Source organism: Aethalodelphis obliquidens, unplaced genomic scaffold (assembly GCF_003676395.1).
Source record: "Aethalodelphis obliquidens isolate GAN/ISIS:26980383/991018 unplaced genomic scaffold, ASM367639v1 scaffold38, whole genome shotgun sequence".
Lineage (NCBI taxonomy): Eukaryota > Metazoa > Chordata > Mammalia > Artiodactyla > Delphinidae > Aethalodelphis > Aethalodelphis obliquidens.
In genome coordinates, this window is record NW_020837982.1 from 18,493,789 (window position 1) to 18,512,137 (window position 18,349).

At 62.7% G+C, this 18,349-nt stretch overlaps 1 protein-coding gene across 5 annotated transcripts in view; it reads left to right on the top strand.

The window, feature by feature from the left end:
* The window catches only part of TOM1L2 (target of myb1 like 2 membrane trafficking protein), an 82,793-nt gene extending 68,562 nt beyond the window's left edge, over positions 1-14,231 (top strand). For 2 of the 5 annotated variants that reach the window (XM_027131268.1, XM_027131271.1), the window contains 3 exons: positions 165-282; positions 1,605-1,680; positions 8,249-9,872. In XM_027131268.1, coding sequence (XP_026987069.1) covers positions 165-282; positions 1,605-1,680; positions 8,249-8,566 — 512 coding nt within the window. In that variant the 3' untranslated portion in view covers positions 8,567-9,872. The other 3 variants (XM_027131273.1, XM_027131269.1, XM_027131270.1) reach the window with 3 other exon arrangements.
* Positions 14,232-18,349: the final 4,118 nt, after the last annotated feature.

Genomic DNA, 18,349 nt, shown 5'->3' on the forward strand with positions numbered 1-18,349 from the left:
GCCCGCCTACTCGCCGCTCGCCCTCATTCAGGAGCGACTTGGGGGGCTCGGGGGCTGTCCTCGCTCCCTTCTGCCCCCGCAGGACTTCAGCCCGCCAGGTGACTTCTTCCCAAGGTCAGGCCCACATTTGCTGTCGCCCACCCCTCCTCTGTTCCGTTGCACAGACCTGGGCGCGGAGAGCGTCAGTGGCACCCTGAGCTCGCTCCAGCAGTGTCATCCCCGGGACGGCTTTGACATGTTCGCCCAGACCAGAGGGAGCTCCTCGGCTGAGCAGCGCAAGACGTACGTGGGGACCCTCCCGGGGGCTCTCAGACCCTGGCCTGGGCCCGCGGCCAGCACAAAGGGGCCTTTTATTCACTGGGGTTCGGTTGCCGGGACCTGGCAGTAGACACAACTGTTGAGTGGAGGCCAGCACCCTGAGCCGGGCGGCCATGCGGGTTCCTGCCACCTGCTCCCCTGCTCTCCCTGCCCCCGCGCTGCTGCTGCCTCAGAAACTTCATCTGTAGGAGGAGCTGGGGGCACGGGGTGGGGCAGGCAGGCACCGAGTTGGTTCCTCGCCCCTGGGGTGCGAGCAGCGTCTTTCCTGACAGCGGCTTTGGCCAAGATGAGCCCTGTGGAATTAGGGGAGTTGATTCCAAAACACACAGCCCCCTGCATCTCCCTGGAACCTGCTTTGAGCTTTCTGTTCAGCCTTTGACCACCTCCCCCGGGACCCAGCATCTTGACGCATCCAGCTCTTTGAGTCCCGTACTCAGGACTCAGCAGGTTGACCAGAAGCCCAGGGCCCCAGGCACCTTTTAGCTGCTTTCAAAATGGATACAGCAAAATAAGTCGGGGAGCAGAAGAAGACAACCCCGCAATGAGTGACAGACCCTCACCCCAGACCAGGAGACCACCTTCCTTGTCAGATGCCACTGAGGCTGCTGCTTTTTTATTAATATTATTTAATTTATTTATTTATTTAGGCTGTGTTGGGTCTTCGTTGATGTGCGTGGACTTTCTCTAGTTGCAGCGAGCGGGGGCTACTCTTGGTTGCGGTGCACGGGTTTCTCGTTGCGGTGCTTCTCTTGCTGTGAAGCACGGGCTCTAGGCGCGCAGGCTCAGTAGCTGTGGCTCGCAGGCTCTAGAGCGCAGGCTCAGTAGTTGTGGCGCACGGGCTTAGTTGCTTCACGGCATGTGGGATCTTCCCGGACCAGGACTCGAACCCATGTTCTCTGCATTGGCAGGAGGATTCTTAACCGCTGCGCCAGCAGGGAAGCCAAGGCCGCTGCTTTTAAAATGAGAATTGTGACCCCTTTGCTTGTATCCAGCCTCTCCCTCTAAGCAGTTCCGGGCCCTCTGGCACCCTGTCCTTGAGCTTTGCAGATGCCTCTAGTGTTACTTAACAGAGGGAAATGGAGGTGGTACAGAGTCCCAGACCCAGAGGGAGCGAGTGGCTGGGCTGTGCTTGAACCCAGGCCTCCTGGCTTCAGCTGCGGCCAGACCACGACCTAAAGCCGAGGCCTCTGAGTACTCGTGAGGAAGGTGCCGAAGGTGGAGGGTGATTGCAGGTCACCACCCCCCCGTCCCCCGTGACCACTCTGCTTGTGCTGCTTCGTCCCCAGGGCCACCTACGAGGACCCCCAGGCCGTCGGAGTAATTGCTTCTGCGGTAGACGGTCGGAAACAGAACCCCGAAGTGGTAGGTCTCTCGCCCTGTTTTTCTGCCTGGGGGAAAAGCAGGGCCGTCTGGTAACGCCAGCTGGAGAGTTAGGCAGAGCTGGCGGCGCGGAGGGCAGACTGGGGTGAGCCATGTCAGCTCCTGAGTGCCCCCCACCCGTGGGGACGCCCATATCTGGACACCCAGGAGGAGACAGGCCCAGAGAGGCAGAGATGTGCGGAGGGCACTCCGCGAGCCACCTTGGGCGGGGCTGCACCCCGATGGGGTCTGATGGGGAGCCTCTGCTGTCCCCCATGGTGGCTCTAAGCTCTCAGGGCGCAGGGCTCCTGTGGCCAGAGAGGGTCTCTCCCCAAAGGTTGCAGTGCCCTGGGGTGGGCGGCTCTCTGACAGAAGGGAAATGGAGGCCTGGGCCTGTCCCTGCAGGCCTGCCCTCAGAAGGTGGCTGGTGGGGCTGGCTTGGGGAGGGGGCTGGAGTGGGGGAGCAGCGCTGAGGGCAGAGGTGCTCGGAGGTGAAGGAGGGGCTTCTGTGATTTCTGGGAGATCGCAGTGCCCGGAAGGAAAAGGTTTGTGCCTCCATGCTTCTCGTGAGGTGGTTCCCTTCTCGCCTGAGAAATGTGTGTGGCCACGAGCGAATGAATGTGTGTGTGTGGGGGGTGGTGTTGGGGGGACAGTGGCCCCAGAACGGCCGGCCCCTGGCCCGTCCCATCCCGGGCTACAAAGGGGCAGCGCTCATCTGTCCACTGGAGGGGAACCTGGCTTCCCAAACACCAGCCCTTGGCCTCCCGCAGCCCCTGTCCAAGTGGCCCGGGCAGGCGGCAGTGCTGAGGCCTGGCGTCCCCAAGAAAGCTCATCGCCTGGTCCCCATGTCCCTCCCGGCTCAGCCAGCTTGTTGAGGGCCGTGCGTCCCTCTGCACCAGCCACCAGGGGGCGCAGAAGAGCCACCCAGGCTGCGGCTCTCAGTGCCCCGCCCCCCGCAGAACCCCTGAGGCCGGGACTGTGCCGTGGCCCAGTGGTCCTGTTGCTGAGGACGGCCCCCACCCCAACTCAGGGCACCAGGGAGCCAGTAAGGCCGGCCCATCCTCCTGGCCCAGCTGGCCAGGCCGGCCCGGTCAGCTCTCCACTCTGCCTCCAGGGCCTGCCCCGCCAAGGCCAGGAGTGCCCTTCTGCCACTGCCTCTGCCAGTGCCTGGGGTCCAAGCACAGGAATGCAGCCAGCTCCCTGCCTTTCACCCCGGGTGCCTGGCCTGCCTCCTGTTTTCAACATTTCCACCTGCAGCAGGCAGGCTGCTCCTCGTGTGCCCTGCTCGATGGGGTGATGCAGGGAGCAGGGTTCGTGTGGGCCGCGTGTGTGTGTATGTGTGTGTGTGTGTGTGCACGCCTGTCTGTGGGTGTGTCTTTGTATCTGTGCACACACACCTATATGCATCTTCAGGCCTGTACTGCGGGTCATGGTGTTCCATATCCTAAACAGTGCTGCCCTGGAAATGCAACCTGGGCCATGGGAGAAATTGAGAGCACGGCAGCGGGGAACACTGTGTAGCCACACCTTCACGGCGCAGCCACGCCAGCAGCTCTAACTTTAAATACTTCCATCATTTAGAAAAGGCAATATCCCCAAATTCATCATTCACATTAAGAGTTTGGAAAAAGAACGCCACAGGTAACTGAGGAGGAAAAAGATAATGAAAGTAGAGATGATTGCAAAAAGCTGGTTCTGTGAAGCCACCCCTCAGGGACCTGAGAGCCTAGGCGGAGGGCAGCCCCGGCCGGCCTTCTGCGGCCCCAGGGGCGTGGGAACAGGGGTTCAAGTGCGTGTTACCCTCTTGGGGTGCCTGTTACTAAACGCCTCTTCTTTTATCCAGGAGGTAAGGGCATGTTTGGGGGGGTGGGCCGCTGGGTCCCAGCTCCTCAGGTGACGGGGCACCAGCTCTGACAGTGGCTTTTCTGTTTCCATGACATGTGCTATTGGCTTCTTTACCACGGGTCTTGCTGTGACTTTCCTTTCTGGGACTTTTCTGTCCTCGGCCCAGAAGAGAGGTAAAGGTGGGGACTCTGACCTGGAGCCCATAGACAGCTGGCTCATAGCCCAAGGAATGGTGAGAGGTCACCAGCCGCGCTGAGCCCCTTGTCCCCCCACCACCACCACCCTCGGCGCTTCCCTCTGTCTTCTCGCGGGTGCCCAGTCTTCCCCTTCTGTCTGTCTCCTTAAGCTGCAGACTTCCAGCCCCAGAAACTCCATCTCTGGTTTTCTGTGGAGGTCCGGGCGTTTGCAGGAGTGAGGGGAGGGCCCTTTCCCTCCTTCTACCGTTTCTGGAGCTCTGGGCAGTATTCACTTTTCCAGGATCAGCACAAGTTACTGTGGCCTCTGCTTGGGAGGGGATGTTTCTGAGAGGACAGGCTCAAAGCATCTGACTGGGCAGAGAACGCCGCCCAGCCTGTGAATGTGGCAGTCTAGGCCGATGGGGTTTCGTCCTGTAATTGTTTGTGCCCACTGTGCCCCCGGAAGGATCTGAGACCTCCTAAAGAAACACAAACGCTACTGGAACGGAATAAGAAGATGTGGGGATCATACACGCAGTCAGCCTCAGGAAGTAGGGTGTCCATGGCTCCAAGACCCGGCAGGATCCCTCTTGCCTCGTGATCAGGTGGCCCCGAGTCTGTGCACAGAGAGGTCACTTGCTGCAGGCTGCCTGCGGTGCAGGGGCGATTTCACCTCTGAGACCGGGGTCTGTGCATGGTGGAGCCTGAGCGGGAGACCTAGACACACCAGGAGGAAGCCGAACTGACCCCTTGGGGCCGGGCCAGCCTGGGGCCAGGGGAGGGCTCTTCAGGCTGGGCCAGCATGCCCGAGCCTGCGGGCAGCACAGGGTCACCTGCCTAAGCAAGTGTGACTAGCTCTCGAGGACACGGGCCAAAGGGCTGTCAGAGCCGGGGGCCAGGGTGTCTGCCCGCCCAGCTGGGAGCTGGCGACCCAGCACAGCCGCACTCGGGGGGCCGTCTCCCTCCACCTGCCGGCAGCCCGTCCTGCTTGCTGCACCAGACCCCAAGGCCGTTCTTAGGGACATGGGCTAGCCCGGCCCCTTGTTTGCTTCTGTGGGGACAAGCAGGGGCTCTGGCCCACACGTGCGGGTGGCCTTAGAGCAGCACTCCTGGAGACCACGTCCACTCCACTGTCCAAATTGGGAGGATCCAGCTGTGTGTCCTTGTGCCTATTAGTCCTGCAAAAAATGATACTGCCCACACAGCCGCCCCGCGTGTGGCTTGGTAGCCGGTGGTGGCACCCACCCCTGCCCGGCCCCACCTAGAGCTCCAGTCTCCGACTTCAGAAACAAGCCCGACTAACAGCTAACCCTGTGTCTCACCTGCCCGACTGCAGTGTTTTGTTTTGTTTTCTTTTAAACAGCGTATATTAATTGCTTTGCCTCATTTCCCATAGCATAGAAACCCTGAGTCTTTCCAAACCTGCCAAGTACAAATTCTTTACTTGGAAACTTTTTGTACTATTGAGCGAGACCAAAGGGCCTGTAGACTGAGCCTCAGGTTGGGGAGGTGGCAGGAGGACTGTCGGGGGGCAAGAGCCCCTGGAAGCATTGCACCCGAGCGCAGCACTTGGTCCGGCCGCGTTGGAAGTGGTGCTGGTTTCCTTGCGGGGAGGCGTGTCAGGCATCCAGGTCCAGCACCAGGCCCGTTACCGTGGAGGAGAGCCCCAAGAACCTTCTCGAGCAGCCTGCCCGGGGACGGCGGTGCTCTTGCCTCTCCCGGCGGCGGTCGGAGGCCTGTCACCCACACGCAGGGTGCAGCCAGGATAGGTGAAAGAGTAGGAGTCGCAGCAGGAACCCAAAGAGGTTAGGGAAAAGTCTGCCGCTGCCCAGGCCCAGGCTTGGGGCGGGGCCCCCTACGCAGACCGGGCAGTGCCTTTCCCCTTTGAGCCGGTGACCCTCCCGCCCACACGCAGGGCTGCCCGTCTGAGCCCAGGCTGGCCCACCCCTGCCACGTCCACGGCTGCCCTCCGCATCCAGCGCCTCAGCCAGCCAGCCCCGTCCAGCCGTCCTCGGAGCTAGGGAGTTTGGGCGGCCGGTCTGTATCCAAGGGTGTACCCACACGCGCTCCCTTTATTTTTTTCTCGTTGCATCTGTTTCCCTTTGTGTCTCCTTCCTCCAACTCACACTCTGGCAGCCCCCTTGCCCGGGAGGTGCTCACCCCAGGGCGTGTGAGAGCCCAGGTCGCTCAGGGTGAGAACGCTGAGGCCTCTCTGGCCTGGGGATGTGCCCGCAGCTGGAGCGGTGACAGAGCAGCTCCTGTTTGCAGGGCAGCGCAAGTGTCTACTGTGTCTGAAGCACCTGGTTTTGGGGCAGCTTTGCCGCGCTCCTGGCGCCGTGCTCCCCCATCGATTCCCAGGCAGGCGGCTCGTGAGCCCAGGCTGCATCCAGCCTGGCAGGGCGGCCCATCCCCCCGTCACGTGAGCTATCCTGTCACCCACACCCGACTCCACATGATGCATGCCCTCGGCCAGCGCCTCTCAGTCAGGGCTCAGGCCCCACGGCTCCGGCATCCCTGGGTTTCTGAGTTAGAAACGGAAGCACCCGACTAGAACTGAAGGGCTCTGGGGTCGTGAGTGGCAGAAGACGTCGCCCCATTTCACAGACGAGGCTGAGGCCCCAGACCTGGGGCTTCTTGGGGCCCCGGAGGTGGGGAGCTCCTGGAAGGGAGCAAGTCCACCCCTGACTTGTGGGTGGCAGGCTTGTTTTGAGGGGTGAGGAGCTTCTCATGTGTCAGTGTTTATTTTCTGAGCGTGCTGGCTCTCAAGATCGGTCCAGAGGAGAAAACTGAGGCGCTATCCCTGCCCCCGAGGGACCAATTCTGAACAGTAACAAAAAAGTTACGAGCAAAACCTGAAGGCCTAAGGCGCATGACAACTTAGTGTCTTTTTTCAAGCTTTGCGACCCGAGGAATCCCCACTCCTCCTGGGCGGGCCGAGGCTGGTGGGTTGGCGGGTTTCTCCCTGGAGACACACTGACTTCCCACGCTTGGTCCTGGGGATTTGGCGGTGTGGCACGAGTCCTCCCCGAGGCTGGGCGTCCTGGCTTAGAAGCATCATGATAACGAAAATTGGCATCTCCTGTCATGGGAACGTGTCGGGCAGAAGCCCCGTCAGCAGGCGTAAGACTGGCCGGTCGCACCCTGGACGCCGCTGGTCCCTGCTCCGTGGGGAGGGAAGTCGGCTCCAGGTGCTGCCAGCAGCCCCTTGGCGTCCTGCCCGGAGGGAGGACCATGTGTCCCTTGTCACCATGAGTCATTTCAGGGTGGTTTGAACTCCTTGGTATTTTTTCATTTCAACATTCTTAAGTCCCCAGTAGGTCAAAGAAATTAAATGGCAACATAGGCAGAATCTCCCTCATCTGATCGAGGTTGGCCTGAGCCGCTCTGAGACACATGTGGAAGCCAGAGGAGGGTCTGCCGGCCCAGCTGTGTGACGTTGGGGTGAACCCAGCTACAGACACAGTGCCCGCAGTTTTTCTAGAAATAGCGAGCTTGTGAGTGAGTTCTAGGAGGTACCTCCCAGACCCAGCCAAGGTGAGGATGCAGGTCACCTCGGTCAAGGGCCATCCTCTCGTTTATCTAGTCTGGGAGCCAACATTTCATTAACGTGGCTTCGAAGGGGTTAAAGGTTCCTTTTCCTTCTTATCATACGATCATTTGATTATGTCTGACAGCAGCTTAAGTATTTCTAGCCAGATAGATTTTCAGGCCCTTGGCATGGGTGGCCCAGGCGTGGACAGGGCCCAGGCACCAGAGGGGTGCCCTCCTTTGCTCGGGACCCTGGTCCCCCTTCCCAACCGCTCCCCTGCTCCCCCCGTCCCCCCCCTCCGACTCCCCTGCTTTCAGTTGCACTTCTTTTCTTTGTTGCTGGGGCCACAGACAGCCATTGGAAGCTGGGAGGAAAGGGTGGGATGGGAGGAGGCTGCGGCATTCAGGCCGCTTCCTGATTTTTCCACCAAAGGGACACAAAGACAACCAAAGCCTGCGGTCCCTTTTGTCATCAAAGCCCTTGCTTTGGCTTGTGTCTGCTGGTGGAGGAATGTGCCGGGCTGCTGTGGGCCAGGCCACACCCAGGCCTGGGTGCCCTTCCCACTCAGAAATGCCCCAGGACACCATCCTTTCAGTGAGCGAGCCTGGACCACCTGCCCCCTGCCCCGCCCTGGGCGGACGGCCACATGGCCTCCCCGTCCTGTCGGGGCCCGGGACTGTCGCAGGCGGAGGGGCTCCACACCGGCCTGCAGGCCGGCGCCCCAGGGCTGAGAGGCAGACACGCTAGTCAAAAAGTTATCCACTGAAGAACGCGTACTGCGCCTCCCTCCCCACCGCGTCCCGTCCTGTCCCGTCCCGTCGCTAGCCCTGCTTCCTAGAGCTGCTGCTTCCCTCACCTGCCGTTTCCCACGTGGCTGCCTGCGTGCCCGCCCGCCTGCTGCGCCAACGTGTTCTGCTCTGTGTACGTCTGGCTCCGTCGGGCTGCTTGGGTTGACGTGTCCGCTGTTCTGTCTCCCCTGCCTGGCCGCGGGCTGCCTGGCCGCTGCCTGCCGCTTCCATAGATCCCCGTGGTGCAGCCGTCTGTCATGGACGACATTGAGGTGTGGCTCAGGACCGACCTGGTGAGACTCGACTTTTCTATCTCGTGTGGGGAGTGGCGAGGCCCAGGCGCCTCTGAGGACAGGAGGCCTGGGGGCCGGCGCGGGGCCGCTCCCTGGGGAGGTGGAGGAGGGGAGGCTGGGCAGGCGCCCCCCGGGGTCCGCACCTGCTCGGCGGGCCACGCCGCCCCCAAGACGCACACTGACTTTTCCCAGTTACTGCGGTTTCAGGTGTGTGTGTGCTTGGGTTCTTTTGGTTTGGGGTTTTTGTACGCTTTTTAATTTATATTTTTATTTATTTATTTTTTGGTTTTCATTTTTTTCTTTTAATTGTGAAATATACCCAGAGACATTTTTTTCTTTTAATTGTGAAATTTACACAGACATGAGTTGGTGTTTGTTTTTTAATTCACTCTCATCCCCCTTCCCCAGCATCTCCTGGTATCTTGGATTTAATGGTTCCAGGGACCATTGTCTTTATCCCCAGAGATGGGCAGGAAGGTTAGGACATCGTGCAGCTGGCAAGGGCAGCCGGTCCGAGAGGGGAGGGCTGTGCTGGCTGGTCCCCCGCTGCCCCCCACCAAGCACTCTCACCACCACCCCCAGCCCCCCACCCCTGGGGCTGGTGAAGAAATGCACCCTGGGAGGGGAGGTGTTTGTCCATGGTCATGGCTGGTGGGACTCTCCCCATGACCTGAGGACAACTCGTCCTTGCTTCTCGCTGCCTCCCCTCAGGACACCCCCCCACCTAGGACGGCAGACCTCAGCCCCCAGGACGGGCCTCCTGCCGCTCCGGGCCAGCCCCCAACCCCCCCACCAAAGCCGGGCTTCCCGGAGACTCGGGTGCCATGCCAGGGGAGGAGGGGCCCCCCCATTACGCCTTTCCCAGGGAATGCCCGGAAAGCAACAGCTCCCATCGCAGAGCAGGCAGGCCGGGGCCCCCACCTCACGGGGGGCACCCGCGCTCGAGGGCCAGGGACCTCCCAGCCAGCCGCGCAGCAGGTCAGGGGCAGAGCCAGGAAGGAAGCCCTGGCCGTGTCTGCTTCCCCATCACTGTGCAGAGTTCCCAGTGGCCCCCACGTTCCGCACAGAATTGACCCCCCAGAGCCTCCCCAGTGACAGCATCGGGGCGCAGGAGGACGCTGCCAGAGCGCCGCAGGGTCCGGCCCCGTGCTTCCAGGCCTCACGCGGTTCCCAGCTGCTGGCGTGGCCGTGACCTCCCAGCGCCCTGTGGCTGCCCGCGAGGGGACGCCCAGCGGAGGAGCGCCCGGGGCCCTGGCTGCCTGAGGCGCAGCCTCCTCCTGGCCGCCCTGCAGGCCTGCCCCGCGGCTCAGCCGGAGAACGAACCTGCACCTTTTAGAATTTTTGCTTTCTGACCCTTCTGGGGGATCAAAACCTAGAACCTACTATTTTTGTTTTTACTTTTTAAAAACAAAGTTTCTGCGTCTCTGATTAAGACGAGAGCAGTGCTTTGCTCTTACAGAACTTGGGGGGACGGGAAGTAGGAAGTTTTGCTCGGGTGCCGCCCGGGGGTGGCCGAGGGCGGGGAGCGGCAGCAGGGTGGGCGGGTCCTAATGCCCTCTCTCTGCTCTCCCACAGAAGGGCGACGACCTGGAGGAGGGCGTCACGAGCGAAGGTAGGCCTGCCCCCCACAACCCGCTGCTGCTGTGTCCGCCCCAGGCTCTGGGAGCCCCCCCGCCCTCCGCCATGCCGCCTGGGCGGGCCTCCCCTGCGGGCTCCTGGGCTGTGTCCCACCCAGGCCTTGTGCTGATGAGGGAGGTGCTGCAGCTGGTGAACAGTAGGCACAGTTGCCTGCACTGCTGACCAGTTTGCCCCCGCCAGATGCTCAGTGCAGCTGAAGCAAGACACATGCCATGCAGTCAGCAGGGCACGCAGGGAACCCCTGGGCCTGGCACCCTGTGGCCGCACAGCTGGGCCCCTCTGCAGGCACAGAGCCCTGCTTGGTGGGTGTGGCGGGGGGGGGGGTTCCCTGCCAAGTTCAAGGAGGAACTCTCCCCTCCAGCTCCCCCTGCCCTGCCTTCTATGCTGATCTGAATGATGGAAAAGCTCCAAGTCAGTGGTGGGGCAGGAATCCTAACTGGCACCCCCCAGCCCCCCACGCCCCCACCCCGCCGGCTTGTGGCAGGCTTCCCGCTTGCCCTGGTGATGGCGGAGGAGGAAAGGGGGCGGTGCTCTGTGGGGAGCAGGTGGGCGTGGCTGTTGGAGCCTCAATACAGCTGAGCCCTTACCAGTCCCGGCCGGCCTTGTTTTGTGTTGTAGAGTTCGATAAATTCCTTGAAGAAAGGGCCAAAGCTGCCGAAATGGTTCCCAACCTCCCCTCTCCCCCAGCGGAGGCTCCGGCCCCGGCCTCAAATCCCTCCAGCCAGAAGAAGCCGGAGCAGTCCGAGGACGCCCTCTTTGCCCTGTGAGCTGTCCTGTGGTTGGGCCCCCCCACGGCAGGTCACCTCTAGCTCCCCCCATCCACACCAGGCACTGGCCACTCTTCCCATCCCCAGCCCTCACCTGGTCCTGCGCTGCTGTGTCTCCATGGAAACGCCACTGTGTTTGTTCCCAGGCCTCCCGCTAGTCAGGACCAGCTTTAGCCACCCTCTCTGTGGGCGGCGGGACAGCGTTGCTGTAGCCACAGCCCCTCAACTTCTGCTCTTCCTGCCCACCAGCTCCCTCTGCCTGTTCCTTCCCAGGAAGAGCCCACAGCTGGTCCAGCACCGGGCAGGGCAGTCCCTTTGGGTCTGGTCCTGAGCGGTTCCTCTGGTCACCTGCACACAGAGAAGGGGCTCAGGCCCCAGCCCCTTGCCTGGCGTGCCCCTGCCCAGCTCAGCGGGCCTCTCCTGCCCTCCCGTGACCCCCTGTGCCCCAGAGAGGGCAGGTCTGCACCTGCGGGCTTGGTCGCCCTCCTGGACCGTTGCTGCCTGATGAGTGTCGGCACCTTAGAAGGCTCTGTGGATGCCCACGGGTGGTGTCTCTTACCCGCCATCTGCTTGACCCTTTCTTCATACTCAGCTGCTTGCCCAGACCCACGTCCAAGCTGGCTCAGCAGCCGAGCCTGGGACCAAGGGCTCCCCCGCGGGCCTGCATGCTCCTGGTGTGGGCAGAGCCATGGGCTGTCAGGAGGGCAGCTCGCAGCCCTGGCCGGTCAGCTCTTGCAGAGATAACTCTACTGTCTCCAAGCTGCCCCTGTGCACCACGGGCCCTGTGGCCGCCCCACCTGTGGGGGGGCCTGCACAGTGCGGGCTGGCTCTGGCCAGCTGGGGAGAGCTCTGCACGTTGGTGAATGTGCTTCGGCCTGGTCTGCGGCAGCCTCCACGCCTCCGCCTCCAGGGCCCAGCAGCAGGCGGTGTTGCACCCCAGGCGAGATCCCAGTGGCCGAAGGCCCCTGCACTCTACTGGGCGGGGCCTCAGCCTCCCCTGCAGACTGTCCTGAAGCCTGACCTCCTCCCACCCCAGACCCGGCGCCCAACCAACCTAGGAGGGGCTGGTGACACCCACTCCTGTCTTGGGTCCTTGCTGGTATCTCGGGCCATGGGCAGGGCACTAGCCGCTCGGCCCAAGCCCGGTCCAGCCTGAGCCGCCCTGTGCTGTGGCCCAGAAGAGCGAACACACTGCTGCCGCGGCTTCCACCAGCCTGTGAGCCCTGGTCCAGATCAGCGTTCCAGCACGCGCGGCCTGGGCGTCGGGGCAAGGCCTGGCAGGGCCACCTGGTGGGCCTGGCCCGCGGTGTGGTCAGCCCTTCCCACCTGGCAGCCCAAGCAGGGAGAAGAGGCTGGGCCTGACACAGGCCGGGATCAGTGCCGCCGTGGGCTCCAGCGGGAACGTTTAGGACGGGGCTGGAGGGCTGTGCGGGGCACCAGCAGGAGCAGGTGTGGGGGAAAGCGGGGTGCTGCCCGTCTGGGACCCACACCCAGCCTGGCACCCTCACCCAGCTTGGCACCCTGCAGCTTCCTCTGGAGAGGAGGCCTGGGGTCCGGCTGGGGCTGTCACACTCCAGTTCCTCAGAGGGCTCTCAGGAAGTCCCCACCACAGAGCTGGGCCAGCCTGCCTGCACCCCGCCCAGCCCCGACCCTCAGACAGCTGCACCCCTCTCCTCGGCGTTTCCAAGGGCGAGGCCCCGAGGCCGGCGTGGATGCTGAGCGTGTGAAGTTGGCCGACTTGAGCTGCACAGAAGGTGGCTGGGTGGCCTGGTTGTCCCTGGCGACCCTAGCTGGTATCCCCGGGCCTTGGGCGCAGCCTGGGGAGCGTGTCTGTGTGGGGGCGGGGGACAGTGGGCCTCGGGTGGCCAGTCCAACGGGAGCTGCAGCAGCCAGGCCCAGCGTCCGCTGAGGGAGGAGCCGGCCTTCCACCCGGCGAAGCAGGGAGCCCAGGGGTCTCCCGATGGAGGGTGAAGTGGAGACGTACCTGCCCAGGGAGGCCCCGCAAAGCCGCCCCCCAGCCCCAGCTGCTCAGCCAGGCACAGCTGAGAGAGGTGGGGCCGCCGGGGCGGCGGGTGGTGGTGGCCTCGCTGGCCGTCCCAGCTGGAGCTGACCCTCTGCTCGCCCATCAGGTCACAGCAGCCTGCCCCAGCCGTAGGCCGGCCTGGGAAGCAGGTGCCCGGGGCGGTGCTGCTCTACCCTTCCTGTCCTGAGCCCTAGGCGCCCTGGGCCCCTCCCACTGGCTCCCTTCCGCCTGGGGGGCACGGCGCTCGGGAAGGGAAGCTGGCCAGAGCCTTCCGCCCTGGGGAGTGGGACCCCCCGAGCCAGCAGCCTCTCCACCAGTGTTAGACATCACAGATACAGTATGTACTTAATTACACTACATTATTGCTGGGATTCCTTATAAGCACTAATTATACCTGATTATAGGTTAAAATATTTATTTTGTCAAGATATTTTCTTGGGGATGTGTGTAACCTTTTCTGTGTTGTGTGCTGAGATGTGAAAACTAACCCTCTGCTCCTGCCTTTCTGGCCAGTGGGCAGCAGCTAATGGCACTAAGTGCAGTGCGACCCGGGCACCGGCGGGCCTTTGGCCAGCCTGCCCCAGAGCGGCCTCTGCCCGGGACCCCCAGGCACCGTGCAGGCCGACCGGCCCAGGGGACACGTGAGCAACTGGCTTATCAGCACGCGCGGGACAAGGGCCGCAGAGCTGCAGCGGCTCGTTGCTGGCCGGGCCAGAGGGCAAGGTGGCCGTCTGTCCTCCTGTCTCTCTGTCAGCCCCCTCAGTGTGAGCGACCGTGCTGTCTGCCCTGGGCCACGCTGCCTTGGCTCGCTGCCCTCCCCCTCCTTACCCAGGGTCCAGGGCAAGGGGCCTGGGGAGGCGTGAGGCCTGGGCCTTCCCTCAAGGCCCCAGTGGGGAGAGGGGACCGGTGGCAGCAGGCGCCCAGACTCGGCTCTTCCCGTCCCTTCCTGCTGCCACAGCCCCGCTTGCCTCCGCACGCTTCTAACTCAGTCCAGCCCAGCCTTCCGGAGGGTCCGAGGGGGCTGTGGGCTGGCGAAGGGGAAGCACCGTGGAGGGCGGCGGTGCTCTGCACTGGCTGCCGCCAGGTCCGGGCCCCTCCCCCGTCCCCGACGTGGGCAGAGCCGGCTTCGCCACCCGGGCTGAGCGTGTGCACCCAGAAGACGCACGGGGGCCCCCGCCTCTCCCAGTGCCCTGCTCCAGCCTGTGCTGTCCCTGGGGCACCCTGGGAACAGCTGTCAACCCCGGAGTCTCGCTGCGTCTCTCCAGGCACTCCTGGAGGAAGGGGGGGGTGGGGGGGATATTTATTTCCTCGAGTTTGCACTTGACTTGTGAGGGTTCTCAGGTTTGTGGTCCGGCGTCCCCCAGCCTGGCGGTCCGTCTAGAGGGGAGTCAGCGACACCAGAGCGTCTGTCCACCCACTGGCTCTCCTTCCAGACATGTCTGTCTAGTTTGGGATCTTGCATGTAAAATACTCCACAATAAACAAACAGACTGTTGCTGTGTGATCTCTGTCAAGTCGGCGGTGACTGTCCGGAGGGCCAGCCAGATCCGACCACCTGCTTTCTCTAGGCAGCGGCGGAGTGGGCCCTGCTGGAGGGAGCAGGCAGGGAAGCTCGCCCCCACACGCGGCCCCGGGCCTCGAGCAGCCCCTACCCTGGAAGGCCCCTCCCACCCCTTGCCTGTCCCTGCTTGGCCACCCTGGGGCACCGCCTGCTTTGGGGCTTTCGGTTGGAGCGGCTGTAAACCTGCCACAGCCTGCCTGACAGCTCAGACCAGGGGCCCGGGTTCTTCCTCCATCTCTTACCGGGTCCCAGGAGCATCCAGGCCTGAGCCACCTCCTCAGCGCCCTCCGCTGGGCTCCCCGAGCGTGGCTGGCTGCTGGATTGGAGAGCCACTCCTCCCCTTTTCTGGGACAGCTTCACCCATTTAAAGTGTATGATTAGGGACTTCCCTGGTGGCACAGTGATTAAGAATCTGCCTGCCAATGCAGGGGACACGGGTTGGAGCCCTGGTCCGGGAAGATTCCACATGCCGCGGAGCAACGAAGCCCGTGCGCCACAACTACTGAGCCTGCGCTCTAGAGCCCGTGAGCTGCAACTACTGAGTCTGTGTGCCACAACTACTGAAGCCCTTGCACCTAGCGCCCGTGCTCTGCAACAAGAGAAGCCATCGCCATGAGAAGCCCGCACACCGCAACAAAGAGTAGCCCCCACTCGCCACAACCAGAGAAAAGCCCACGTGCACCAACGAAGACCCAACGCAGCCAATAAATAAATAAATAAATAAAATAAATAAGAGAAGCCACTGCCATGAGAAGCCCGTGCACTGCAACGAAGAGTAGCCCGCCCCCGCTCGCCACAACCAGAGAAAAGCCCGCATGCAGCAGCGAAGGCCCAACGCAGCCAAAATTAAATAAATTTATAAAAAAAATAAAATAATAAAGTATGATCAGGTAGTTTTTAGCACATTCAGAGTTGTGCAACCCTCACCACAATTTTAGAGCATCTTCATCACCCCCAAAAGAACCCCCTACTCTTTAGCAGTTACCCCCCTCAGCCCCCTATCCCTTTTAAAAAGGGTTCGCGTCTCCTCTCCTGTGCTGGGAGCTGGGCACTGCTGCAGGCGGTGGTCCTCTGGGAAGCAGGCCTCTCCCTGAGGCTCAGGGGCCGTGGGGGGCCTATGCCTTCTCCAGGTGGCTTAGGGGAGGTGGGGAGCCCTTTAATCCCTTCACCTCCCAGGGTTCAAGGATGCATCTCAAGTGGGATGGACTCATCAAGCCCCCAGGTGAGCCTGGAATAAATGCGGAGACATCTGCCTGCGTCTCATGCAGGTGACAAGACCGAGGCCCGGACGTTTTGCCTGGGATCAGCAGCAGAACCCCCCCTCAAGCTCAGCCCTTGGACCTCCCAGACCAGGGCCGCGGAGGAGCGGGCAGGGAGAGCACTGTCTCCGTCGCCATGGCCAGCAAGGGAACCGCCCCCTGCCCCCCACACCAGGCCTTCTGGGAGGGCAGCTCAGGAGGGGGCTGCCATGCCTGCTGATAGGAGACTGGGGCCACGTTCAGACCTCCGCCAGCTCAGGTGGGCCTCGGTTGGAGTGAGAGAGAGGCCCTGCGCCCGGGGAGTCTGGGAGCGGCCTCTGAAGTGTGGGCCCCCATCCCTGTGAATGGAAGGCATGTCCCCTGTGCAAGGCGCTGTGTCCCTGACCCGTGCACAGTGAGTTGGCCCTGAGACTCCATCGTGGACTTGCCACGACGCCACGGGCTTTAGCCCGTGTTCCTGAGAGCCTGCGGGGTGCCTGGTCCTGCCCTCGGGGAGCTTGCAGCCTGTCCAGTTCCCAGAATCAAGGACACTTTGCAGCCAGGAAGGCCTGGAGCCCTCTTCCAGGGCCTGCAGGGCAGGGAGGCCCTGGGGGAGCAGCCAGAGATTGGGGAGACGGGGGCAGTGTGGGAGCACCGTGGGTCTGCTCATGGCTCATGGCCCCCTGCCTGCCAGTCCCCCACTGAAACATCTGAGGAAGAGTCTTTCTACAACCACCCCTCTTGCAAGGAAAGGTTCTCTTTGGGGTCCTGAGGGGCTAGGGTGGGCAGACAAGAGGACTTGAACAGGCACGACTCACCCAGAAATACCGTTTGCTGCAGAGGAGCCCCTGCCAGCTCTCACTGGGTGGACTTCAGGGGGTCTGTGCAGGGGGTCCAGGCCCTCAGCACCAGGGAGTCCATGGGACGTGCCATTCCCTCCCCACCCCCGCCTGGGGCTGCAGGCCTGGGGCAGGTCCCTGAGCTCCCGATGATGTGAGAAATGGGGTTGTGAGAAATGGGGTCGTGGGTAGTTAACCCAATGCCTCCAGGGCCCTGCCTGGGTGGACCCCAGGGATGGAGGGGACTGGGGAAGCTCACAGGCCATTGTAGCCTGCTGTTGCCAGATTGTCCCATTTTTCAAGAAAAGCCAGGAATCCAGCCTTCAGATGAAATGTACATTTGACAGTGGACTCAAAATCAGAACCCGTGTATACTTGGACGTGGCCCATGGGTGTCAGCTGATGCCTCACTCTCCATGTCTGTAAGGCCCACCCCTCACTGTGCTGCAGACCTCGGGGTCCAAGCAGCTCTTCTGTGGAGGGTTTACTGCCAGAGAGGCTCAGAGAGAGCTAGAAATGACTTGCACAGCGCACAGTAGAGGGCAAGCTGGCATGAGAACACAAGGTCATCTAGGACCAGAATCATCCATGTCAAGGGCCATGTGGTTCCATTTTGTCTGATGCGGGGGTGGGGGGAACCCAAGGCTCCCTGCTGGCTCTGTGCAGCCTCGGCCACGGCTGGGCAGGTCCCAGCTCGGCTGCTGCAGAATGAAGGACAAACGGGCAGGTGGGTGGCAAGGGGGCTCCAGGAGTGGGGAGGGGTCTCAGTAGCCTGTGAAGCTACGCCCAGTGCCGGCAGCCCTGGCAACTCCCGTGCCTGCCCCGCCACCCATCCCTGAGCTCGGGCAGCGAGGACATGGCTTGGCCCTGCCCGCGCTGGACACCTGCCCAAACGGCTCTGAACCCACAGAAGATGCCCCTGCGCCTCTCGGACGCCCGGGGCAGAAGTGAGCCCGGCCTCACAGCTGGCACACGGGGCTGGGTGGGCCGCGGACCGGGGACCGGGCGGGACGCCGGCTCTGGGCCGGGCCGGGCCACAGGGCGGGGCGGGGAGCCCGGGTCGGTCAGGCGGCGCACGTGACCCGGCCGCCGGGAGCCGGGCGCTGACGCCGCGTCACCCCACCCGAGGCCGCGCGCCCATTGGCTGCTCCGCGGGCCGGGGCGGGGCTCGTCCGGCCGGCGCCCCCGCCGCTCCCGGCGCGCGTCCCCGCGGCCTCGCTCTCCTCACCTGTGAAATGGGATGCCGTCCTACCGGGGAGTAAGGGGTTAACGCGGACGCGCGCAGCCCCGGCATGCGGCGCGGTGCGAACGCAGAGCCCCCAGGAGGGTCGGGGTAGGGGCTCGCAGAGGAGCAGGTTCCCCGAAGAGCCGCAGCCCCAGCCTGCTTTCCCAGCCCTCCCCTGGACGCTTGCCCGGCTGGTCTCAGGCTGCGCAGCGAAGTGTGGTCTCTTTGGTGGCAGATCCTTACCCCCTCCCACGACTGGGCCCTACAGGAGGCTTCAGCCAGGCTTCACTGCAACTGGCGGCTCGAGTCCAGGCTGCAGGTCTCCGTGGGCCTTGCCTCACCTTCTCTCCTGAGCTGCTGCAGTTCTGTGTGCATATTGACTGAGGGTGCTCTTTACATATGCGGTGAACGCGTCTAAAGGACAGTCAGGCAGGTCTGTCGTGACCGTGACTCCAACACACCTTCCCACAGCAGGAAGGGGTGTTTTTATTTTACAGAGACTCAGAAAGGTGAAGTAAATGGTTCCAGGTCACACAGCAAGTGGGCAAAAATCCGGACCTGCTTCCTGACTCTGAGAAGGTGGTCTTCAGGCTTCACTTAGCCCCCCCTCCTCTCCCCGGGAGGAGCTGTTGGAATTTTCAGGGAAGCCACCAGATTCCCAAGGTCCCCTGGGTGCTTGGCTCCTACTTGGAGGGTGGAGGGGTCTAGGGCGTCAGGATGCAGGGGGCTGAGAAAGGGGATCCCTCTGTT